This window comes from Phasianus colchicus, chromosome 13, assembly GCF_987193195.1.
Source record: "Phasianus colchicus chromosome 13, bPhaCol1.hap1.1, whole genome shotgun sequence".
Lineage (NCBI taxonomy): Eukaryota > Metazoa > Chordata > Aves > Galliformes > Phasianidae > Phasianus > Phasianus colchicus.
Genome location: NC_143448.1, coordinates 4,028,846 through 4,055,878, shown reverse-complemented (window position 1 = coordinate 4,055,878; position 27,033 = coordinate 4,028,846). Strand labels below are relative to the sequence as shown.

Below are 27,033 nucleotides of genomic sequence, written 5' to 3'. Positions count from 1 at the left end.
AGGGGTAAAAGGAACAGCATCTTTACACAGCAAGATGACTGGATGAGGCTGAAGTCCTAGAGAGTCATATCACAAAATAGGTCACAGAGTAAGAGGATGTCATACTTATTAAAAAGGAATGGCCCACAGTCCACCACAGTTTCTCTCATACCTCAATATATTTTTCTACAATCACCATAAGCAGATTTTTTTTTTCTTCCCTTCAAACTCTGAACTTCAAAATAATGAAAATGTGATTTAATGAACATTAGTCATCCACAGAGTCTTCCAAGCTAAGTTTACTCAATTTACAAAACAAGTAGGTTTCCTTTTTTTTTTTTTTTTTTTTTTTACTCCGCCAGCACTTCAGACATAACCTAGAACCTGAAGTCTTATCCAAAGAGCGCAAGTATCATCATCAAATAAAAATCTGCTAACCGAAATTTACCTGACAGTGATGCTGTTAATGTGCCAGACAGAGTAGAAAACCAACTCACTTTCCCAAAATATTGTCTCTTAATTGGTAGCAACAACAAAAACTCATCTCTTTTAAGTAAGCAGATGTCAGACATATGAAGTACAGGTCTGTGGTGTATGCCATTGTTTTACAGTCATTTCCTTCACTGTTACAGGATTTGAGAAAGTTACATACAGCACGTCTACTAGAAGTGAGATATGCATGTACAGCTCACGTGAGAGACAGCTGGGCTAAGAAAAGCCTCTGGCTGCTGTACGATAGAAATCTTAAACCGTAAAATAATGAAAAGTCTTTAAAGTAAGAAACTCTGTCCTCCCCCCCAGAGAAATGAATGGCCAACTTTCCAAGGTCTGCAAAAAGAAGAGTCCTCTATCAGAACTGTGAAAAGCAAACAACAAGCTGTGTTTCACCACATTTGGAAAGTTCTTGACAAAGATTTGCATTGTAAAGAACTCATAACATCATGGTTCTTAGTTGTGCAATTTTCCTTGAGCAGTAAAAATTGCGGAGTTTACTACATGATGAGAAGAGTATTTCTAGTAGTATATTCTACATGTGAAGAACTGCTAAAAATCCATTCTCAGAGAGGAGAGAAAGGACAGCTAGCATCTGTAGCACACAGGGTCTGGGAAAGAGAGGAGTGTCTCTGATCTGTAGGACAGAAGAGCCTGCCATGCTTCAGGGGAGAACTGTACATCCATTAAAGAAATATGGCTGCACAACTCTCAGAATGGGAAGCAAGTTACAGAATGCACAGCTATTATTATATACCAGTAAGAAAGAAATGACTTTCCCAAGTCACATATTTACTTTAGCAGTGTACCATCACCAAACAAGTTGACTTGGCTTGTTCTGTTCAATCAAAGTTAAGACCAGAATTAATGCAGTAAAAATTAAATCCACAGCTTGGTGTCCTAGGAGAGGAACAGGCAAACTCATTGTAAAACAAACAAAAAACAACGATCAAAACTGCAGAATGATGAGAATTGTACAGAAATCATACTTAAAAATCATCTTTCTCCAGCTGAATGGCAGAACTTGTCACTTCCATATAGCATAAATGACTGAGTAGTTGGGATGAGCAATAATACCACAGCAGGTTGAGCCAAGCCAAGATTTGATTCTTAGCTCTGCTACCAATTCATGCAGATAAATCATTCAAAGTCTTTGTGCTTTGACTTTCCCATCTGAGAAAGGAGATATTCAGCTTAGTTCATAGAGCTGTTGAAACGTTGATCATTGTTGTTCATACAGCAGTGTGAACTCACTGGGTGAAAGGTGCTTTGAAGGTATTAAGATTCGTCTTGCTATTATGCCTGCTTTCCTCTTCACACTGTTTATGAGTAGTACTATTCTTTTGACTGAACTTCAGCCCATTAGAAGTTGATAGTATAGGATTTACATTATTTGCAATGATAAATATATTTAATTTTCCTCCCCCAAATGCATTCTAATCCACCATTTATGCATATGAATAATCCCTTTAGTTTCATGTCACTTTTGAGTAAAAGCAAGTGCTTAAGCACTTTGTCAAACTGAGGCCATAAGAATAAACTGCCTTTGCCAGTTGATCCCTAAGATTTGAAAAAAATTCTCTTTCAAATCTTGAGTAAACTATTCATAATTTGGTTACCATCCCATAGGAAGGGCCATGTTGTACTATCTCACACATGTAGGTTAAAAAATAAATAACAAAAAGATACTTCCAGTCAATCACAGTCTTGATTCTTCCCCTAGGGCTGCAATATTCCCTGTTACAGATTGCTGCAACTTGGGAAGTAAGAGAGGCACCTATTGCACTAACAGTGTAAGAAAGTTTGAGGCAATAGACAGACTCTTCCCTTTGTGGCCCTTACAATGACTGGGTTTTCTTTCATAGTTATCTGAGCTGTAGTGCATTTTGTGAAACTAGGAGAATCAAATACACCAACAGTTTGTTTTGCCAGCTCTGCTGTCTTTATATAAGAAGGCTGAATACTACTTTTGGGAAAAGCAATCAAAAAGTTGATCAAGGATGTAAGGTTTGTGCAAACACTGAGGTGAAAACCTGTAGAGTCTTCCGGAGCACATGCAATAAGCTATATCCATACATGTTTCATTGGTTCATATTAGTTTACTCAAATTAATAACAAAAAATTGCTATGAATCAGTTCTAATTATCTCTGTAATAAACCAGAAAGCAATGGAAACAATGCTGAGACTCATTTTCCTGAAACATTGTATTAGGTCAGAGATGCACTGTGATGAGGTCAGGATCTTGTAATCTGCAACACTTTGGGTTATTGGGATTTGAAAATGAAAGTACATTTCCTTGATTAGAATTAAAACCAGAAGGGTAGGAATGATTTTCTTTTTTCTTTCTTCCTTTTTTTTTTTTTCCCCTCATGTCAGAACTTTGAAATCCTGAGATACGACAAACCAGGTAAATACAGCTCCAGCTCCACACCCAGTGCTGGGGGCCTTAAAGAGCATCTTGGAATGATCTCCTCAGTCTTATTTAAAAGACAAATGTGATGAACTTAAGTTAAACAAATGCAAATGGAAGTTTCCGTAGATACAAGCTAATGTATCTATGTGACAGCTCAGCACAGAACTGCATAGAAGTAAAACATCGCAAGATTGAATTAATGAGCAACATCCATGCAAATATTCCTTAAAATGGCAAAGTCTGGAAAATTTGGGTCTGTTCTCTTAGGAGCAGAAAATTGGAAAAGCCAATTCGTAAAAATATCTAATGGACACAATGCAAAAGCTAATACAGCATTTGAGCCATGTCATCCTCCAAACTCCAGTATTATAAATTTGCACAAAAGATAAATTCTATCTGCACAAAAGGTACTGGATCTGTTCTTTGAGGAATATGTTAAAGATAACTTTGCTGGCAGCAAACATTTGTCAAGTATTTCTATACTCAGAAAGAGATGGTGGATAGGAAGGCATGGGTCTTGGACTAAGTATAAAAAGAAACAGAAACAAAGTAAACTTCCATTTAGATTTCAGAGTAAAACCTTAAGCACTTTACACCTATCAAACAGAAAACAACGTGATGTAGATTTTGTATGGAGCAGTAGTATTTAAAGCTACCTTAAAATAAGGAATAAAAATCTGTGCAAATGGCCCAAGAATCAGTCTCCCTGATAGGAAAATGTAGACTACTCTATGGCCTATCAAGTTACTTCTGGAGGTAGTTTAGCCATTTATTTGCCCCCTAATAACAATGGTCAAGCATGAAATAAATGAACAGCCTATAAAGACCATAGGAAGATTAATACAAATGTTGAAAGATAAAAAGATGGAATTTAATCTTTTCATAGAAACAGTCTCATTGACCATTCAAATGCTGCCTTTATTCCATTATTCCCATTAAGAGCTAACACAGACCACTGAAAGACAGGCACGTGGTGCTGCTGGTTCAGGCTTTTGCTGTAATGGAAATCTCCTTTGCACTCAATAGCTCCCTTGTAACCATGGAAGGCTGTTAGACTTTCCTCACTTCTCTCTTTTGAGATTCTCACTATTCCCTTATATTTTCTCCTTTGGCATCTTTGAGGTTGTGGCTTTGTTCCTGAGAGTTCTGTGGAGGACCAATGATCTAGTACATCTCTTTAAATGAAAGTAAGCTGACCTTGATATCTAATAATACAAAGAACGTAAGCTGCTAAATAAAAGCCATGAGACTGATGAACTTAGCAGCCTTTTCAGACAGTTTCTGCAACACATGCAGTGCCTGTAACCATCAGAATTACCTTGGTATAGACACTAAACATACTGCCTGCTGATTGTTCTTGAAAGTAATCCAAAGCTTTTCTAATATGATGCCACAAACTGCTGCTCAATATGACTATGTTGAAAAATAGCGTTATTGTGCTCTTTGTATCTGTTGTAGTTTCCATGGAGATAAATAGGAGGCATTACTTTCAGAGCAGCAGACTGTCCTTCATATGCAGGATGGGGAAATTCAGCAATCCCAAACAATCAGCTATTGCCACAGAAAGGAAGACCCACCAGTCAGGAGTTCAGACAGCAATTCTTAAAATACTGCACCCAGCTGTAAAATCAAAGCCACAAGCATCCTCTAAACCTTTACCCTAAGAAGGCAGAGGGACAACAAGACAACAAAGTCCATTCAAAGGACTTATGGAAGTCGGTGCAATAACATGACAACAGTACAAGGCCCCGAGATAAAAGTGTATTTGAGAAGAAATTGAGGTGGCTCATGGGATACAGTAAGACCAAAGTGAAACAAATCAAATTGCCCTAATAAAACCACATTCACCAGTACTACATGTTAGTCTATGAGCAATGTACTGTTACATATTTGCTCAGGTCCAGCTAACATAACATAGTTGAGAAAAAGATATAATTGATCACTGCACCACTCTGAATTCTTCAAAACTACATTAATTTCCCCTTCACTGCCTAAAAGCAGTGCATTAGTTTCCTTTTGTGTGAAATAAGAATTTGCCTACTGCTTTAACAAGTCTTTGAGTGAGTCCCTGATACATACACAGCATTTTTACACAGTCTGTATAAATACTGAGTATATAAACATCAAGCAAATTTCTGTCCTTTTATCTTGTTTCTACTAATACAGACATGTAAAGTATATGAGCATTTTAGAAGGAGAAAAGGGGAACTGGAGGAGGAATCAAATGACAACAGGCCTTTCGGCCTTACCATTTTCCAGAGTCTATAACAACAGGGACCAATCTGTTTCAGAAAAAGCCCATCCTGTTCTCTGACTTTGTTGTAATGAAATGGAATTTGCATTCAGCATACAGTACTGGTGGTCAGAGGGAATCACTTTCTCTATCAAAGATTGTGCACTTTAAATCCTTTGCTAGTTCAACTGCTGTATATTTGATTTTAATTAAAGTTCTGTCATGAATTATAAAAGACCAGATCTTCAAAGTCATTAATTAAAGCCCTTTGGTGTCTGAATACTAACATTATAATGACAAGCGAGATGTACAGTGCCTATCAACAAGCGGCTGCTCAGCAGCAGCAGCAAAGCAAGCAGAATTATTCTGACATGTTTGGGACTGCACTAGCTGGTTGTTCCAACAAAGGTATCTCTCATGAAGACAAACAGCAGAGCAGTGGGAATAGCCCAGCTTTGGCATGGCCCTGTTTGCAAGCACTGCACATCCTCCCAGTGCTCGATAAATGGGTCACTCGGTGAGGTACTCCTTTTGAAATCTGAAATGCTGAAGTTACGTAGCTCGCTTTGGAGCCCATCACATAAACACATCAGCTTAGCTCTTGCTCTTATTAATGTGTGCAGTAATATTATGGCTACCTTACCAGCTATGAGCTGGGCAACATCGTGCTTTCTCACATCCGTCACGGCAAGGTGCCTCATGAAGATCAACAGGGTCACTGACAAAATATGATGCAAGCTAACATCAATATAGATGTAGGATCCACTCCCAGTGCTACTTACGACTGTGCTGAGTTTACCAGCATCAGGGCTTCCTTCTTCTGCCAAACTCCCAGTGATGTGGAGTTTTAAAGGCACGTTCATTCTGCTTTATCCATAAGATCCAGCATATTTTCAAATAGAGAAGCTATTGGCCAAAGGTCCCTCTCTCTCCCTACAAGAAACCCCATTTATTCTTCACCAAAGAATAAAGACCAAAGTGAAATGCAACTGAACACATGATTACTAGCTGTTACAAATCATAAACTCACTTGTAAATTATTGTGTGATTGGATGCTTGAGAATAGGGGAAGAGCTAATAAAAATACAGAAACAGAAGTATAACATCAGGTGCTAATAGTCAACAAGTTTTTCTTTGAAACACTACAAACTGATGCAAGTGGAGTGCTCATGAGTACATTGGAAATAACTCAATTTTTCTCTGCAATTCACAGATTCACTGCCTTCAAAGAATCCTGATAACTCAAAACTAAACCAAAGAAATCCTTACACAAAATCAGCTTGACTCACTTTCCAAAATAAGGTTTCTTCTTACTCCTCTGCAACTGAAAGCTTGACACTAAAACCTTGTTCTTGCCTCACTGCTGAGGGGCAGTTGAACTCTGTTTTCCCTTTACACAACAGAGGGTGCAGAGACAGGCCAGGCCTGCAGGAGCTGGCAAACAAGGCTCTCAAGAAAGCCAGAGACAACTTCGCACTGGGCTTGGCTTTCCCTGAGCAGCTTATCTTGACCAATCTGATTTGCTTTACATTCAACATCTCTACAAGCTACAAGGGAATTACTTGAGCTTGTGCTAAAGTCATATCAGCACACTATTTCACAATAAGCCAGTCTCTAAACAAACACACCTCAAATTCAGGGGGGATAAGCAGGTAACAATCAACTTTTAGTAGAAGTCTTTTACATAGGTACATAGAAATTACATAGGTTCTAACCAAATCCATTAAGATTTTCAAAATTCTGAACTAACTAGCTAGCAGAATGCTCAGCAACAATGAATAATTGTAAGGTCACAAATTCAAGTTAAAGAAAAAAACAAAACAAACCCTCCTCCCCCCCAAAAAAAAAACACCTCACCAAATTGACAATGTTAATTTATGCTAGCAAATACTTGAAACAAATATAGTTTAAGTGGGTCAGAATTACATTAAGCCAGTATGGAGGGTAAGAGAAATTTATCAATTTGGTGTTTTAAACCTGAACATCTGGCAGCATCAAGCAGGAACAAGGAAGTTTCTAGGGGGAACACATGCAAACTTGGGCTGGGGTTTGATTGAAGTTGTTCAGCATATTTCTGCTGAACTAATTCACCCAACAGAAGCTTTGCAATGTCAATTAACACCAGCTGAGGACACAAGCAGGAATTTCTGGATTGGGCAGAAGCACAACGAACAAATGCAGTGAAAAATACCTTGTCTAGAGGTAGCAGACTTAATAAAAATTCATTTCTAATTTAGTAGCAAGCTAACTAAACGAAACCCATGTGTCAAAGGAACTTCACATCTTTGGAACCTAACTTCCTAAAACGGAAGGCATGAGAAAAACAAAAGCATGAATACAGTTGCTACCTTAAATGCTGAAACTCGTAACTCCTACCAACTGCTGATCATTCATCCCTCTTTTCTCTGCACACGCACACACGTGTGCATCGATTTCCAAAGTTTAAAGACTCCCTCATGTGGTGGTCAGATATGGTGAGTGGGATCACAGGAATCCGAGCAAGCTACTGAGAGCAAGCATCTCCAGATAATAAATTATGTGAATACTTAAGGCTTATGCTACGTTAGAATCAACTCTTCACCACATGTGTCTTAGATCAGCTCACTTGACTGCAATGCAAATGACTTCTTGCTAAAGTTATTAATCCTTCTAAACTCAAGTGGACGCTGCTATGAGTAATCGTTGCTTCCTGAAGACAAGCTTACTGAAACGGATAAACTGCTAATATTTGCCTTTCTCTGTCCCTACAGAGGCACACACCTCCATCAGTCAACGGCAGCAAACTCCCACTTCTTCTCTCACAGGTGCAGAATGACACACTCGGAGCTTAGTGTCTTGCCAGCACAAAATGGCAGGAAGAATCTATTCCCATAGTATATTAATACAATTACTTGCATAGTCAGTCCATCTTCAGCAGAGGTGCCACTGGAAATGGTAGTGAGTAGCTAATCAAGTCATATGCCCTCAAGTTCAGCCTGGAACCAGTACGGGAGCTTTTCTACTCTCTAGTGCAGCATCCTACAAGTTTACACGTGGCAAAAAGCAATTTAAAACATGAAACATTATGAATAATATAAAACTTAGTAAGAATAAATCCATCATCCTCCCATGGACTGTGTTCACTGACATTCTGCCTAATATATTTCTCTAGAACCTCCAGGAAATCATCAGTTTTTGATATCATTTTGGAATTGACAGTATGAATGACAGTAGGAATTGCTACAGTATATTTCTGGAGGGTTGACTACTGTGTCAACAAATTGCCCAGGACATCATCTGAAGTCTAATCCAGAAACCACTGAGTGTTCCTAAATCATTTAAAAATAATTTTCTGAAAACATAATAATCCTTTGATTAAAACAGCATGCTAATACATACGCATGTGTCTCTTATCACAGTCAGATCTCCTAAGAAATGTAGCTTACGGCTCAATAACACAAGACAACATGATTCCCTTTTTACTGTTATTACTGAAGTATGTCCCAAGAAGAGGCATACGCCATCTCAGAATGTGTGGTTTCTGCCATACAGTTATTAATGCATGAAAATACGCAATTGAAATGCAAATCTGGCACAATTCTTCTTGAAATAGATGGTTTTAAAGCCTCAGTATAGAGTGATTCTGACCTGAACCTAACATAATAACCAGAGACCAACTTTTTATGATTTAAGAGAGGTAATTTAATAAGTATATTTCATAAATATTTTAAATTATATAGAATTTATGTGCAACATTGAAATATTTTTTCCACAAATAGATAAAGGATGTAGTTGTGGCTATAAGTGCATTTACTTTATGTAGCTAATCCAGAGGTAGCAACTGTTTGCAGAGACAGAAGTGTTTTGCTGAGTACATACTAAGGTAATAGGAAGGAGGTCTACGTTACGCTTTCAGCTCTTCCATGAAGGTAGATGGCCTTACATTACCTTCTCAGGGAGCCTTGCTCCTCTTCCTCTACTTGCTTTTTTGCTTTCTCCCTTCACTTTTAACTGATTTTGAACTCATCTAATCAGAGAACAAAACACATCACACCATGTTACTTCCAGCTCAGCCGGAAACTAGAAAGAACCATGATGTGATTCAGCCTAGCCGTGGGCTCAGAGCAAGGCTGGTCCTGAGGCCCAAGAGCAGCAGCAGTCCCCTGCTCCCAGGATTTAGCATCACTGCAGTCCTAGCACCTGCACAGCGTGTTGAGTACAGAGTGGTCCCATGGAACTCAAATTGAAATCTATGGAAACAAGAAATGTTTTAACCCAAATTTAATCATATTATGATAGGTCTTCAACTCTCAGCTACAATCTCATAAACTGCTACTAACTGCAGTCAATGCATGTGTTCACCCAGTAACCACCAATCCAATATCCCTGTACGTTTCTTAACTGAACACAGATGCTCACTAGATGAAGTAGCACCAGGAAAGCAGTTTACCAGCAAAACTGCTGTCAAAAGCAAGAAACGATGTTCCACTCTAGGTCTGTATGCTTCTGCTGCAGATTCTTTGAGGAAATGTATCTAAGTTTACCTGCAGGGACTCTCACTGCCAGCAAGGATAAGTAATACTGTAAGAAATACAGTGAGATTCTCAAACTGCAGGGACCTCACAGCCCACTCACAGGCTTTCTTCATCCATTGCTGATGCTTTGTTCACAAACAGGAGCAATCATCACAAAGCAGGAGAGCCATTCTCCACAACCAAGTGCAGGCTGCAGAAAAACTTGATCAGATTTTCAGAACTACCAGTTATTAAAACAACTGCTGGAAAAGATGACAATCTCAAAGCTGAACCACGAGAGGAAAGTTGTTCACTGTAACTCAAGTGCCATTGGAATCACACACGGAAGGATTGGAGAGTTACTTGCTTACAGAGAAAGCCCTGCTCACACACAAATTACTGCAACTCTTTTTTTTCCCCATACAATAAGGGCTGCATCCCATGGCTGTTCAGCCAGTGGCTGAGCACAGAACTGCTGTGCTTTTCAGTCAAACTGTATGGGCAGCAAAAACTCCTGTGAATGTTTTTTTTCCTGAAGGTCTTGGCCCATGGTTTGCAACCCTTGTCTTCATATAAGGTTCTTCAGTTCACAGGCAATAGGATTCAGTTAGCAAAACAACTCGATGTTAGTGTAAGTCAGTGAACTGTCAATACCAAATATTTCCAATTAAATATCAAAGTACTTTGAATAAATACCAAACACCAGCAAAGTATTTACTTTTCATTAACAACACTACTTGGTAACAGGAGTTATACCCAGAAACCCTTAGTTTAGAAACATTCATGGAAAGCTGTCACAGCCTCATTGCTGACATACAGCTCAGAGGAACCCTGATGGCTGGACTCACCTTGAATAGAAACTGTTCTGTGACATTTGGCTGGCCAGAACACAGTTTGCATTCATGCAGAATTGCCAGTCTCCTGTCTTAAAAAGTCGTGAGCCAAGCCCCTAGATTAAGGCCATTCGGCTAAAATAATATTCAGTTTGTATTAACACCTCAAAGCTGGCAGTATTATGAAGGAATAAAAAGGCCAGCCATGATGAAGGCAATATTTGCACCAGAATTTCAGACATACAGTTGCACCAATACACCAAACTCATAGTGCAAGCAGACCTGGAATTCTGTACACAGTTACCCTAGTAACTGCTGAGCATAGTTCCTATTTGCTGCATCTGCCAGATTCTTTCTAGCTCCATAGAAAACCAAAAGTGACCCACTATGCCTACTGGCAGCAAAGCTTTAAGTTATTATAAAAGCTGCACCAAGCCCAGGAATCTTGTTCAGAGCTCTGGTTATTCTCTGCACAGAGCAGGGCTGAAGTGGTGAGTCCCACACACAGACACCAATTTGTGCAGCCCGGGCAGGAGATGGACACAAAGCCTCTGCTGCTACCCCAGCCCATGCAGGGTCTGCCTTTAACTATGTCATCAAAATGGTTACCAAGAAGCACTGTGTAGGATTGTAACCACGTCTGGCTAAAGGAACATGCAGCAAGAAAATAGGCTAAAGAATAATACAAACACTTAGGAAGGAAAATAAGGTTTAGGGGTTATTGTTTTGTTGTTTGTTCTAATTTAAAAAATACAAGAGATGCTTCATCTTTAACGTTAAGTCAGGTCTTGCCCTTTGCTGCTTTCTGGCATAACTAAATGCTTTAGCGTATGCAAATGAGGAGAAAATGTGGCTTCTTTCAGCAGTAATAAGTATCTGCCCGTTGCTACCTTAAAATCACAGCAATCACATCTGGTAACTGCCCTTTTCTCATGTTTCCACTAGTTTTCAGACTTCCTCTTGTGGTAGCTTGAGACTGCGCATCTGGATGTTTTAAACATACAAAGGAATTGCTAGAGCAAGCAAAAGAGAAAACGGTGCAGAGAGTTAAGATGTGCAGATAAGCAACTAGTGCACTGTACAGCTAAAGTAACTGACAGCCAGTTAGAAAAATCTTTTTTCAAAGAGGATTGCAAAAATATAGGCAGAATGAAGACTCACAGTGTATTTGGCTTCGTTTTTAAAGTACTATTAATCCAAGTGTATCTTTTTAACAAAACTTTAGCTGCACCGTCACCAATCATTAAGTTCCCTGGGGACAGCACTCCAAAAACAGACAAAGAGCTAGCAGTGGTAAGTGTTGGTTTCATCTTTGCTTCAGATTTGTTTTGTTTTTCTTTCATAAGCAGATGTTTCTTTCTTCTTTCAGCTGAGGCTAGGAAATGACTGTAGCATTCTTCTCTCTGGTCTCTGCTAGTGCTCGCTAGCTAGCAAAGGTATCAGCTTTCAGAAGTAAAAACTAGAGCCAAGTAATGTTTCTCCTCTCTTAAAAAATTTAGAGGCAGCAAAATCTTTTCCTTTTTCCTTCAGTCTAAGCGTACAAAATAATTTCATTGAATCATGGCAACTGTAATCAACAGATTCCAAAGGTAAGAGAGGAAAAGGGCAAATGTCTAATTTTTTACTTGTATCAAATAGAACTGTGGGCTATCAAGATTCACTTACAGAAATCTGGGCTTAACGCATACATCACAGCTTTCAGGATCTTGTTTTCCAGACTGTTTACTGTGTGCTGCATAAACACAGCTTTAAGGGACAATTACATTTGAAAGCTGGCTCGAGTTTCAGAAGGCATCAGGACTGGTTCTGACTTCAAAAAAAACCCTCAGAGGTTTAAAGGAATATTCTTTTCCAGATTAATTTTAAAAAGTTTGAATTTCTGAATGTGACATTAGCAAATTATAGCTATAAATCTACAGTATTTTATTCTAACCTCATTTTAAACCCTGTGGACCTTCATAAAAACGGTGTTCTATGGGGAAGTCCATTTAAGGGGAGATTGAGATGGATCCTAATTTTAGCATGTAAATTATAGACATTTCTCTTCTTCAGCAGTAACTCCATTTTAAGGAAGATTTAGATAAATTATTCTTATTTTAGAATATAGAGGGTTGGAAGTTGGTCACTGTTCTTTAGGAGCTGGTGTGCATCTTGGGAAAGCTTGCCAGGCTAATGGTCTGGGGGAGGGTAGAGAGAGAAATTCCAGATGGGAACTGTGGTGGAAAGTTGAGGAAAAACAGATAAACTGACCCCAGAAGGGCACTCCCCAGCCTTTAACAAGACAAATTCACCAGAGCTTTTGTCTTGGCAGCACAGCAGCCAGGGGGTGGGGGCAGCATGTGTGGGAAAAGAAAGGGGAGGCATACACGTCTAATGGTAATTTAACCATCCTTAAATAATCTATTTTCCTTAGGCACAGTTAGGCTTTTACTAAATAGCAGCAATCCACATCTCCCCTCATCTCTACTTCTTTAGAACAACCTATTTATTATGTGTACTCAGAGGAAAATTACAAGCTGGTTTAACACTGCAGTTCTGCTTTGTCTTCCTGGTAATATTCTTGGGCAAAGTTAACTGGCAGCTTTTCTCTCGCACTCTCCATCTGTACAGCCCCAACACTCAGAATCAGAACACAAATTGCTATGTTGCAGCTGGACCCTGTTTCATTAATGGGCTGGATCAAAATTCCAGATCACCACAGTTCCCTGCTGACTCTGGGGAAACTGAATTTTGCAGTCTAGGCCAAGATGTGGTTTACACAGACACTGCATTTTCTTCAAGATTCTCTCCTCATAGAACAGCTGGTTATGTTCATTTCTCATCTTCAGTAAAATCTCCATTTTAGGAAAAACTGAGAGGGGGGCTTTTTATTTAGAAACTTACCAAATACAATTCTTTATTGTGCCCCATTTTCTATTTTGTTCATTGTCTATCATGCTTATAAACCTAAAATGGCAAGAGCTGCATCCTCTGTCCTCAGTAAAGCTCAGTTCTGATGCACAGCCTATGCTGTACCATGGTATATCACTGGCAGATACAAACAGAAGTGTAAGACAACAGAACAAGCTACATTAAAATTATAATTAGTATAAGAACAAATGCTCCGAACTGGCTTGTTTATGTTCTCAGTGCATTTCACATTAGGCCCTAGGCCCCATTTCCTCTGAGTAGATAAAAATTTGCTGGTAGCAAAGGTGAAACCATTGCGTGCCCATTTCTTGCCAGTGTTGTATCCCCCTCAGGAGAAATACCATATCAGAATATGATATAAAAATTATTAAAACTAAGCAAAATCTGTGCTTAGTCAGTAGGTAGATGGAAGACCTCCTGAAGGAAATGGTGTAACATCCTGATTCAATTCTTTTCTGATTCAACTAGGAACTATTTCCTATACAGGGTAAAATGAGGTACTCCTGGACTTCACGTTGATGAAATCCAGGTTCAGACAAACAGCAGTCATCAAAAGACATTTCCTACATTTTGCTGATGTCGATGATGATTAGATACATAAAGTAAGGTTTCCCTCAGGAGTATTTTTGTCACAAAGACTTACATGCATAATCATTTTGTCAGGCTTCCTAGAATCTTTGGTAAAAAAATAATTCTGATACATTTAACTTGTTTCTTACCTTGGATTTGTAGTTAATAGTTTGGTTACAATACCTGATGGACTCTCCTTCCTATGCTAAAGACAGCTTTACTAGAAAATCAGTAACCTACAACCTTTCCATCTACCAGCATCACTGGGAATGGCATATCTCAGCTTTGTGCCATGCTAAACACCAGTCCAGATGGCCTGCACATCAGTGTGGGAACACTCCGTGTTTGACGTGGCTCTAGCACTTCTTTTAGAGCTAGATGTAGAATATTGTCAACCCAAACTGCAGCATGGAATTACTGAAAGCTCTGAACAAGTAGAAGAGAACTGCAGAGTTCACTATATTGGATAAAGCCTACAAGTCCTGACTGCCAGATTGTTAGTCAAGCTGTGACTGAATGATAGGTAATTATCATTCAAGATGTTTCCAAATTAGCATATTCATCAATCAATTTATCTGCTCTTCATAGGGAATGTAAATTTAGCAATCTAAAACTGTACCTAGTCTAAACATTTCAACTGAACCTACCTTTGTAACAGTCCAAGCAAAGGCAACAGCTTGAAAAACAGGTTTTCTCAAATTTAGTTTGGATCCAAACACTGCATCCAAATCTTCAAAATAGCCAGCTGTCTTTGTTTTGGATTTGTTAATTACCAGATAGGAATAGAGTTAAGATTTTACACAGTTGAAGATATAACTGAAAGTTTTATTGTCTGACTCTTATGAGAGGTCACACTTCTCCTTTGACAACAACGTTGTCATGACAGGTTTCACCACATGTTACAGACTGCCAGGCATTCTCAGAGGGTCGGTGTCTGCCCAAAGACATTCAGTTATTCTGGCACTCAACACTGAATTTAAGAGAAAAAAAAATACTAAATCCTAAACAGCTTCTGTGAGCTTATATGTGTTCTACACAGAAGGTGGAGACCATGAACAGATACTTAGGACCACAGTTTAGTTTAACGTAATTATCCAGCTTATTAACACACGTTTGAAAGACAAGTTGCTTAACTGTAACAATTGCCAGGGAACAGGCAAACCCACTGGTCCTCTGGGACAAAGGGAGCAGATCACAGCAGGCTGATTTAATACTCTGAAGTGGAACCACAATGGTGTGTCTGCAGATTTTATCCAGTAGGTCAAAGGTATGAACTGATGATGTGTCACATGCTCTTTGCCTCATTTATTCCTTTTTTCTCTTTTTTTTCCATGCATCCAATGGGGCTTTTAAGTATGTACATCCTGTTCAGATACAGTGTTCAGCCAACTGAGATATACCAAAGACTCTTCCTCAGGTCTTTGCAATGGCTGACTCAAAAACAAACACACATGACATTCAAAGAGCTGTTTGTGGTATGAATTAATGATTTTGTGTGTGTGTGTCATTGCTTTGATATCTTAACTTGACAAGTTTCTCAATAATCCACAGAGTCTTCCAGGAAAAAAGTACATGCAATCTAAGACTGTAAGCAGATTTACACATCATAAAGAAAGCAAAAAGATAAACTCGTTTTCACTTTGTAGTTCAACATTAAAGCTCTTTGCTCTACTTATTAATAAAACAATTCCTCAAGCAAAGGTGATGGCTAATAGTGGAAATTATTGCTCAATTAGTAATTTGTGTGATCAAGGATGGTTTGTGTCTATTGAGGAGATTCTGCTGGTCTCTGAGCTACTAATAACAGTAATTTTGAAAAGAAAACTTGCAAATTTCAGATGGAAAGCTAACATGGAATTATAGTATTTATTTGTAATGACTACTTATCTCTTTTATGAATTTTAAAGTCTTTGTTCTGTGCTTTATTATTCCCAAGCAATACCTGAATAAATATTATGGATGCCCAAAAGACAACTGCAACTTATTTGTACTGAAAGATACTTTGAAGAAAATGCAGAAGTTTTTTGGGCTGCCTGAAACAGGAGATTTGGATCAAAACACAATTGAGACAATGAAGAAACCCCGCTGTGGTAACCCAGATGTGGCCAATTACAACTTCTTCCCAAGAAAGCCAAAATGGGAAAAGAACCATATAACATACAGGTACTGTCTGGGTTTTGCTCATACATAACCTGAACACTTTTAAGGACCAACCATACAAGGCACTTCAAAGTGGAGTAGGTGCTCAGTGGGTTAGACAGTATTTCTTGAATTACAGTCTTGTGTTTGGATGACTACTAGAATTTAAACAAACATCAGAAGTTTCAGGAATAATTATCTAAAGCTCAGTTTTAGTGTTTTGGTTGGGCCCAAAAAGATTTTGGTTTTGTTCTCTCTCTGCTGCAAGCACCCTATGGGATCTGGAGCAAGATTGCATTACTTGCCCACCTCCTTGATGGAGACCAAAGGACTTACTGACTGCAGAAGGCAGGTAGAAAGACAGAGCCTTCTGCTGTCAGCAGTCATAAAAACATTGCTCATCAAATAAAATATAAAGTAAAACAAATAAACATTTATTATTTATCAACTTATAATCTTCAACAATCAGGAACCCAATGAAATAAAATTCAGCTTCAGAAGCCAGTCAGAGAAGAAAAACTGTAGGTAATAAAGGGAGCAAACTACTAAATAAGGTGTGGGACCTATCCATGTGATGATCCATCAACATAAGGAACACAAAAACTTAAAAAATATATTAAATATATCCATTTGTATACTGCTTCTAACAGTTTAAGAACACTTATTTATGACCACAGAACTTTCTAATGGCTAAGATGCAATCAAGTTACCACAGTTTGGTAAAGCACCACACTTTTCTATTTCCATACCTTGGACAGTAGCAAACAAGAGATTCCACCCTTCATGAAAGAAGGCTGCAGTATCACACAGTTGTTTGGGCATCTAAGCTGTTTCAAAGCTACCCTACGGTTGTCACAGACCAAGCACATACATACGACCAGCAGCTACTGTCAGGAGAAATGATTTAAAGCAAGACTGTTTCAATAGCTTTGACATATTTTCATTTTTTACTCGTACTTTAAAGAGTTATGGACCAATATAGTTCAATTCAATAATAAAGACATTCCTGTGGATCAGATGGTCTGGGACAAAACATTTAGCAGCAGCAAGAAAAAAAACCAGCAGATCTGTCTTAAGTGCTTGACTTGGCCTGCTGCTCCCTTACTAGTTACAATTCTACATACTACTCATTTTATGACTGTCTAATGAATGCTGGAAAAGCGTGTAAGCGTGTGGCAGTGCACAAAGCCCTGTATTGCTGATATGCTTCCTCTGACAATGTTATCCCTAGGCATAGAGTTGTTTCACCTGTTATGCACAGCAACAGCAGCAAAAAAAAAAAATGGAAATTTTCTTTATGAAGAAGTTAGATGGCTGTAATACAAGGCACTGAGAAATGCAATTAGAACATACAAACAAAAACACAAGAAAACCAACCACATTCGAGGTCTAGGGCTTTATCCTACCAACACACTGCTGAAGATTTAGCAATCAATTGGCATAAAACAATATATGTCTAACTACCAAAATGAGAGAGAAGGGCTGCTTTTTTATTTGTTATTAAAGAGCAAAACAATCCAGTCTTGAGACTGACAGAATTTTAGTGAGCTCTTTATCTGACAAATCTTACAAAACAGGGTTGCATTGGCATGTTCAGGTCTAAAGTGACAGCGTGACTTGCAAGCTTGTTAAGCAGTTTACAAGAACACAAATCTAAAATGTAATGGAGGGAAAGAATGTAAGGTGTTGTCTTGACAGCAAACCAGCACTGATGCAAAACTGAATATCTTACGCAAGGCCCACCACCATGCAAGTTCCACAGCCTCTGACTATATAGTTAATGATGCTGTGTCAATTCCAAAGAAAAACTGAGTAGTAACCACCACCTCTGAATGCTCTTGGATCAGCATAAAGTCTGTACCTCATACGGAGTAGCATTACTTCTTCAACCGGTTTCAAAGTCTTTCCAGCATTTTGATCAGTAAGCAACATATATACTGGGAGGGAAGGTATGTGTTTCTTAATTCTTCTTTTTATGTCTAAGGATTATAGGCTATACCCCGGATTTGGATCCTGAGACAGTAGATGATGCCTTTGCCCGAGCCTTTAAAGTCTGGAGTGATGTCACACCACTGAGATTTAACCGAATAAACGATGGAGAAGCAGACATTATGATTAATTTTGGCCGATGGGGTATATTTTCTATTTTTACATATGTTTTTGGTTTTGTTCCTTTCATTAATCCTTCACGTTGGAATGACTTACCCTCAATAAGGAGACTCATGATCCTTTCTGGCAAATCTTGTCCTGGCTTGCACTTGGCTCATACTGGCTACGATCTAATTTCACTAAGATTTTTTTTTCCTAAAATATATATATGTTAAAGAGAAAAATATTTATAACATATCCTTATTCTATATTCACCTTTGCAGAAGAAGATTATTAGGAGTAACATTTTGTTTTTAAATTTAAAACCAGAAGTAGAAATGGAAAATATTGATACAGATTTTTCAGATGCAAGATGGCTTCTCACAACAGAACACTACGTAATGCCATCATCATCTTCATTTACACCTCCATGCTCGTTTTTCCAGTGGTAGCAGCAGAGGTCCTAACATATGGGGAGGCCTTAAAAATGGATTTGAGACTTTCAATTTATCTCCATAACTGGTCTCTGTTCTTTAGCATAGCAGACTAGAGGCTTTCAACACATTCTTTGGTCTTGAAGAATTTCTAAGTATGGCTCTTAGGCTGAATCCTGGTTTTAGTCCTGCTGATGATAAGCAACTTGATTCATTTCAGCTGCGCATGCCTTCTCAATTAATCTTGGTTTCCTCTAAGAGAACACAATTTTCAGTGTATACCTGGGGCATTTGAATTTCTTACAGTCACAGAATTTTTAATACTAATGAAGACATTTCTGAAGCCAGTCACTTGGGAGGTAGACTTTGGAATTGAAGCAAACAGTTTAAAGAATAACTGAGCTCTTTGTAAAAGCTTCCATTTCAAGTTGGTTTTCTTTGCTTTAGCCACTGATGAGTTGACTTCAAAAGCTTCAGAGATTCTGCACAGAACCCAAAACTTCAGATCCTCATCCAGGCTGGCTTGGTTCACTGGACAAGCCTTACAAAAGCAGAAGTGTTCCTGCTGATTTTAGTACTTGCAGATTACACTCAGCTCAGAAATAGTGGGAGAATTTTTCCCACAGTCATTCATTCTCATCACCTTATTGCCTACAAATTCACGGGAGTTGGGACATCCACAAAGTTGTTCATTTTTCAGCTTCTCTTAAGCAAAGAACAGGAATAAAGCTTCTAAATTCATGTCAAACTCTTGCTCCCTGAACAACTGACACAGTGGTCTACTGAAATGAATGAACTGAACTAGTATTAAGAGGCTGACAGCAGCATGAAATCAGCGCAACAGAGCAGAGATTCAAGCCTGTGTATTGAGGGTTTCTGTTAAATGGAAAGACATCAGACTGAAAAGCTTGAAATGATGCAACTGGAGATGCTGGCAGCCAGCTTTGCTGCACAGGTCAGTGTGGTGGGAAAGCTATGAATACCAGGGTTATGCCCTTGCCAGCCTGCCTTACCCACACACAGTGTACTTCCAAGAAAAGCCTACAGTGCAATAACAGGAGAGTTACTTAAAGTGCTGTTGCCTGTGAGCAGCCTGCATCTCAGAGTGGTTGATGTGGAGAAGGGACAGGCTCATTCACAGGACTCCAGACGTTGAATAAGAGCTAGCTTTGCAGAGATTCTCTACTGAGAAGCACTCAGATGATTTGCTTCCCCCAGTATACTATGCAAAGAAAAGAACACAGCAATCTGAGGTGTAACAGAGAAAAGAAACCTGCAAAAAAGAAAATCCACCTTTACTTTCAAATCTGTGTTTCAGACTGATGCAAACTCTCTGAAAAAAATACCTCTCATTTGCAATGTTTATTTTACAGATCCTGCTGGTCTCCATTGAGAAATAACAGCACACGTGTTGTTGCACATCCAGTGTGCAACATTTCACTGCTCTTCACAGTCTGATTCCCTTTCACAACACTTTTGGTATATAAAATAACATGCTGTCACAACTGCAAAACTGTCACTTGAAGTTCTTTGCAAGAATTGGCTCTCTCTTTTTCATTTCAGTCTTTCCAGCCCAGCCCATACCACCCACTAGAATATCTGTTGCTGTCTTGGATGAGAAAGTGCATATAATCATCATCATTCGTGTATCCATTTTGACAGCTGAGGTCGTCATTAGAAACAGCTTTTTTTGTTTGTTTGTTTGATTTCTCCTGCAGAACATGGTGATGGCTATCCATTTGATGGCAAAGATGGTCTCCTGGCTCACGCCTTTGCACCGGGGCCAGGAATTGGAGGAGACTCCCATTTTGATGATGATGAACTGTGGACTCTTGGAGAAGGGCAAGGTACCAAACTTTTTAACATTTCAGAACTAACTGCTAACTGCTTCAGGATGTTGCTTCAGGAACTGCACTAAATGTTTTCATTGACACGTCAAAAAAAATTTTAGGAGAAAATATTACTACAGATGAAAATAAGTTCATACAATTTAAATTGTTCTCAACAAAATGTTTATGTAATTCCTAAATGTTTTGTAGAATTTCCATTCCTGCTCCTTTACCACTACCCCTTGAAAAACTGAATGAATAGGCCTGATGCCTCAAAGCCTTGTTGAAGGGTGGAAAAGTACAAAGCCATGATTGATTTCAAATGCTTCAGTTCTCAGGTGCCCAAGATGCAATATTGCTATTAAGAGACAGAACTTTTCTACTGGCATTCTCTTTTAACAGAACCTAAGCTATGATTCCTGTCTTTAAAAATTGAGTCAACCACCTGAGTTAGAGTTTACGTACTCATGGTATCTGTCAAAAACAAATGAAACAAACCCCTCATGCACAATGGGTTAAGAACAACTTCAAGAATCTTTAGTAGGCAGTAATCTTCATAAGGAAGCAACCAAGGAGACTGTTCGTGACCTTAGACAAGTGGAATCAAGCAGTAGTAGTGTGGAACACATTTTATCTGCTTAAGCTTCACCACAATCATATATTACTAACTATAGTTCTTTCACTGTGGAACAAACTGGAAAGCTAGGAATAAGAATAGAAATTCACGTTAGCTTTTCATTTCAAGATCTAATTCTCTCAGCTGTCCTCCCACTCAAAGGAAATAATTGAACTTCAGTAACAAAATAGCCAAAACCCTTCACTTGGGCTTTATTTTATCTCTAGCACAAGCACTGATGGGTAGCTGTAAGTAACTGTTAAGTATCCCTGCCTCAGAGCAACAGCAGTGAACAGGAGGAAACTGTTTTCCATGTGTAGATATCCTACACAAGCATCCAATTAGTCACTGCCATTAAAAGAAACACTACAGATATGCAAGTTGTTTGTACAGAAGTGTGTCTCAGAGCACCAGTACTGTAGACTTAAGTGTTTACGTGTGACAGATAGAAATAAAACCAGGATCTTTGTGTGCCTGCATTACCACCAAATCACTCAGTGCAGCAGCAGATCTCATTCAAGTCAAATTGTAACTACCAAAGTCATTTATGAGGCATGAGGTATGTTGAATCTCATGCTCAACATAAACATGCTGCCTGGAAACTTTCAAAATATACTGAATATTTTAGACCACATTACCAGGAAACTCAATTATTAAACATATTAACAGCATGTATATAAGTTTGCATTGCCAAAGTAACACCACCACATTTATTTTTCTGGGCTGATTTTAAGGACTGTTCATTCTAACACTTCACCATGAGTAATATCTATGTAATTCTTTCAAAATTACCAGTTATTACTTCAGTTATGATCACCTTGCCAATAGAGAGACCAACAACATATAGAATTTCAAAGCAGAGATCCACACTACATTTACACCAATATCCTCCAGTCAGTGACTCATTTCAGCATTGCATCTGTTCTCTCTGCAGTGGTTAGAGTAAAGTACGGAAATGCAGATGGTGAATACTGCAAATTTCCCTTCTGGTTCAATGGTAAGGAATACAACAGTTGCACAGATGCAGGACGGAATGATGGATTCCTCTGGTGTTCCACAACTCAAGACTTTGACGCAGATGGAAAATATGGCTTTTGTCCCCATGAGTGTAAGTAGAAAATGTTTCTAGTGTTCTTCTGCCTCCTAGATTATTCCCTTACTTAACTGATCTATCCATTCTCCTTTTACTTTTTCCTCACTTCCCTTCTGGTAGATTCAGATTTACTGCTCTTTAGGATCTCCATTGTAATTAAGCAGAATCAATTGGTGTAGGAGAGTACGTGATTGATAATGACCGAAGCCAATTCATTTTTCTAAATACAAGAAAATACTGAAAATATGCCTGAAGCAATGCAGACTCCGTTTGTACATCAAAGATACAAAGGTTCAACTGCTAAAGTCTGGCAGTTAGGGATGAAATCCATTAAGGCAAATTTCCAACCTCACGTATCAATTTACTTATTTTAGCAACTGGTAGCCCAAGTCAGCTCAGTATGGAAGCCCTTTTCATGCACCATGACATTATCATCATAAATCATCCTATAAATGCCATGTTACTGCTTTTCAAAATAAAAACAATTGAATTCCAAGTGGTTACCTTTGCTGGTAAGAAGTGATTTCTACATTAGTACCTTACAAATTACTAGCCTAAATAGCATGCACATTTGCAGAGTTTAGATTTTTATTTTAACGTATGCCTTAGGACTCTTCATTAATGAATTAGTTCCAATTGCTCATTTTACATATAGGACCAAGGCTATTTCAGAGATCATAGCTGCATCATCAACTGGGCAAAAATGTTAGTGGGTCTAGGACAGCTACGATCATACTTAATTTCTAGCTTTTTAGAGAATCCTTGCCTTTACAAGTAATTTATTTCACGTTTGCACTTTCAGGATACAATCATTAACAGACAAGACAATTTGTATCATGTTGTCATGCTGCTATTTCTTGTTCTACAATACACAAAGCATGATTATGATTTTAAAATGAAATTATAAGCCAACCTGTTCCCCAGTAAACATTGGGAATGTATTCACGTTTTTGAAATTCTTGATTAATCTACTAGATACAGGATTTCAGATAATTAATTACTGTACAAGTGTTAATTTGATCTCCTGTATATCACACAGCAGGGAATCTTCAGAGAAGCATTACATATAACTAGCTGTAGCCTTGGTGAATCAATGCCAGAAGAGAAAAGGATAGAGAAAATAAGGAGCTTTTAACCGCTAGCTTTGTTCCAGTACTGCAGTTTCCCCATTTATTTTTGCCCTTTGTACATAACCAATTGCTGTCAACTTTTGGGAGCAAGCAGCATTTCATCATTCCTATTACCTGACATCGAAGCAATGAGCACACAGTACCACTATAACTGCTGCTGCTATGACAGCAGATAATGGCAGTTACGAAAGAGAACAAAATAGAAAGTAACGGAGCTTCCTAGACCCATGATAATCCTGCTTGGAACAACAGCACTAGGTTTGTTTTAAAGACTGTACACTTTCCAAAAGAGATAATATTTCTGTGTAAACAAGCTAACAGCTGTCAGAAAAAAACCTGTTGCAGAATATAAACAGTCTTTTAGCATTTATACATGTACAATCAGTAGGTCTACAACCAATAGGCGTACAGAGGTTAGGTTCAGTAAGATTTTCATGGTGTAAAGACAACCAAAATAAATGGAAATGCTCACCAGTATCATAGGCTCAGAGTAAGCTCCACAAGGAGCAATCTCCAAAAGAGATCCTTCCTCAGTGCCAGTCACCTCTTAGATGGGATCTAGGAGAGGTACAGCCAGGCTCCACCTCTTCCAGTAGCACGGGTGAATTGCCTTCACCTGTGCTCCTGCAGCTGACTGGTTGCTTGCCTCAGGTGGTCAATCAGAGGTTCAGGCCATGGTCAACAGATCCCATACAGTATGTTAAAAAAAAAGTATGCTTTTCTTTCCAAAAACCTAACTGCCCACTCTATACCATATCTAGAGCTGGGATCTACCATGGTGACAACTATTTATATGGCATAGCAGATGAAGAAGGAAGAGCATGAACTTTTATCAGATTTCAGTTAATGAAAAGAGATACTACAATTACAATTAACTACATTCCTTTCAGAACTAGCCTCTTCATTACTTCAGTAAATGGCATGTGCACATGTGCACAGAACTGCACAATCATTCTTTCCTCAAGCTTTGCCTTCTCTTTTACTCATTCTCTCCCCACCCTTCCTCAAATCTCCCCTCTCATAGGTTAATCCTTCCAGCTGGAAAAGAGCAGAATTGGGTTTATTTTTTTAAGATAGCTGAAATGCTCAGAGACTGCATGAATTAGGCCTATATTACAGGAAGCTGGACAAACAGACATCTGCATACCATGACTGATACCTTTGTAAAATGATGAAACCATACAAGACAGAAAATGTGAGCAGTGAAGCACTCTCAGTAGGAGTTGGTTCTGGAATTTGGTGTTCCTGGAAATGCTTATATCAAGGTTTCTGAAACGGAACAGAACGATTTCAGCCTTTTGTTTCTGATGTAATTGTTTTGCAAGATCCTTGAACAGTTCTGCACAGATGTTTCTTATTAAATTCAGAGCAGCATTGTTCACTCATTATTCCAAGACTCCATTTGCTAAACCCTGCTAATAAATTCAGATAGGGAAGGATTTACATCATACAGCTTGTATTGGAGGCAACATTCCTAGTTGTCAGTGTTCGTTTCTGTCTTTCAACTCACCAAAGTTAGGTTCAGTTCACCTCAGTATGCCACAGTGCTCCTTTGGAAACATTTTTCTTAAAGCTGTGGTACTCTACTAGGCCTTTCTAAAGTTCATCTCAGATCTGTACCCTCATTTTGTAGGCTGAGTCAGAAATCATTTTTAATAGAAAAATGGGAAAGCAGAAAGTTGTCTATGGTACTACACCAATTTTGTACAGCTGTGTAAAACCTCTCCTTTGCCATATGGGATCAAGGGATGTTGAATCACTCTCCCTACCAAAGTCCACTTACCCTACAGGGAGTTAAGGTTCCAAATCTTGGCCCTCCAACACCTAACATTACTGCTAGCTGTCTTACTCCAGGGCTTTCCACATCAATGAAAGACACATAAGCTAACCAGCTGGTCACACGTAACAGTTTATTTAACCCAGTGGGGTTCTCCCTGCTATGCCATCTTTAATACCAAGATCTTGATTCAAGGCAGCAGGTTGTGTCAGTCCAACTTAGAAAACTGGACAATGTCCTGAATAGGAGAAACAGGTTTCCTCTGCAAGTCCCACAGGCCAAATACCTCTCCTTGCACCAGTCACCACCAATCCTGTAGGCTGTCACTGCAGCTTGACTCTCCCAGAGGCTGCATCCTCATCTCCTGTAGCTGCAGCCACCTCCACCTTGGGCTTGTGCCACCCGGTTTTGGCAGCCTTCCAGCATGAGGTTTCCTTACATCACTAGTGGCTGATACTTCTGGTAAGAACTAACAGCACATTGCAGATCACAGTTTGGTTACATCCAGCCTGAATCTGCTGTTGCAACTGTAGAACTTTACAAATTTTTGAACTGTTGAATTTACTATGAAGCAGAACAAGAAACAGGCCCTTTTAAGATCTTACAATCCACTAAGCTCCTTGCTTGTTTGTTTTGGGGAAATAGTCTCTTTAATTTTCATTTACGTCAAAGCAAAGACTTTTCTAGTAATTGTTGGGGATGGAGGGAAGGAATCCTTGAAAACTTAAACCTCCAATATCACCATCACATCATGTTACGTCAAACAAAATGAAAAACTGTCTTTTGACTGTGACTCAGAAGGACTCCATGAAAAGCTATACAAGACTTTCTTTATGTTTTCTTGTTTTCTGCAACTAAGCCATGTTTTAACCTTTTTTTTTTTTTTAAATAAGAAAAAGCTATTAAAATAGAATTTGCCAGATCTAGATTTGGAAGCAGTCCATGTGGTAAATGAGTCATCTCAAAAACTTAGCTTAATTTTGCTTTCCAAATCTATCTTTTAAAAAATAAAAATGATTTCTCCAATCAGCACAGACGCAGTCCTAGTTAATATGTTTCCTACTTTATTGCAGAATATTAAAAAATACAAACATTTGCAGCTTGCTCTTTTGGGGAGGCACAGTGTGTGTTGCCATTACATTGATGAGCACCTTTTGCCTAGAGATAGGAACTCTGTGGCTGCCTCCATGTCAAAGATGCAGAAGGGCCTAGAGAAAAGCTTGGCCAGATCTGAAGTTCAGAACACCCTCCCACGTGAGCCAGGCCTGCAAGATCCAAGTCCTCTCTGTACTGGGAAAGGAACTCACGTCAGTAATGTAGTGGTTCATATCCTTGATTCTGTGGCCAATTGCTGATTTAAGTGGAAAAGCAAAATGAATCATTTGTGTCACAACATCCCATCGTCAGAGCCCTTCTCAGCTGCCCTTTGGCCAGAAGAAAATCTTGGCTTATTATTTATTCCTACTCTAAAAGGTAAAGCTTGCTCATAAACATTGTCTGTTCCCAACTGTGTATCAGACTAAGCAAAGACATAAACCCTCAAAACCTACACAAAGACACTGGGGCTACAAGAGCTGTTTGGTCATCAGAAATGATAGCAGCAAAGTTATAAACAACTTGGTAAGCCTTCCTGCATAATATTTGGGTTTTAACTTTGGATTTATAGCGGGGGAGGAGGAGAAAGATGTTCTCCTGGTGATCTTAAAAAGGCCAAATCATGCATTCTTTACACTGGGGATTCACACAGTTCATAGAATCATAGAATGGCTCGGGGTGAAAGGTACCTCAAGGATCATCAAGCTCCAATCCCCCTGCCACCAACCTCTATATCTGATACCAGCCCAGGCTGCCCAGGGCCCCATCCAACCTGGCCTTGAACACCTCCAGGGATGGACAGGGCATCCACAGCCTCTCCGGGCAGCTGTTCCAGCACCTCACCACTCTCTTGGTACAGAACTTCCCCCAGTAGGCAATCTAAATCTTCCCTCCTTTAACTTAAAATG

The 27,033-nt window shown here is 38.9% G+C and overlaps 1 protein-coding gene and 1 long non-coding RNA gene across 16 annotated transcripts in view; one reads left to right on the top strand and one right to left on the bottom strand.

The window, feature by feature from the left end:
* LOC116243587 (uncharacterized) overlaps positions 1-27,033 on the bottom strand; it is a 519,295-nt gene that overhangs the window by 449,050 nt on the left and 43,212 nt on the right. For 9 of the 15 annotated variants that reach the window (XR_016470852.1, XR_016470854.1, XR_016470855.1 and 6 more), the window contains exon 1: positions 10,460-10,688. The exons of the other annotated variants lie outside the window; for them this stretch is intronic. This is a non-coding gene — a long non-coding RNA (uncharacterized LOC116243587). Of the gene's footprint in view, positions 1-10,459; positions 10,689-27,033 lie in introns of those variants that run through there. 15 annotated transcript variants of the gene reach the window in all.
* The window catches only part of MMP2 (matrix metallopeptidase 2), a 35,758-nt gene continuing 20,129 nt past the window's right edge, over positions 11,405-27,033 (top strand). Inside the window, exons 1-5 of the mRNA XM_031615372.2 lie at positions 11,405-11,737; positions 15,861-16,087; positions 18,048-18,196; positions 20,304-20,432; positions 21,965-22,138. Coding sequence (XP_031471232.1) covers positions 11,594-11,737; positions 15,861-16,087; positions 18,048-18,196; positions 20,304-20,432; positions 21,965-22,138 — 823 coding nt within the window. The 5' untranslated portion in view covers positions 11,405-11,593. The remainder of the gene's footprint in view (positions 11,738-15,860; positions 16,088-18,047; positions 18,197-20,303; positions 20,433-21,964; positions 22,139-27,033) is intronic.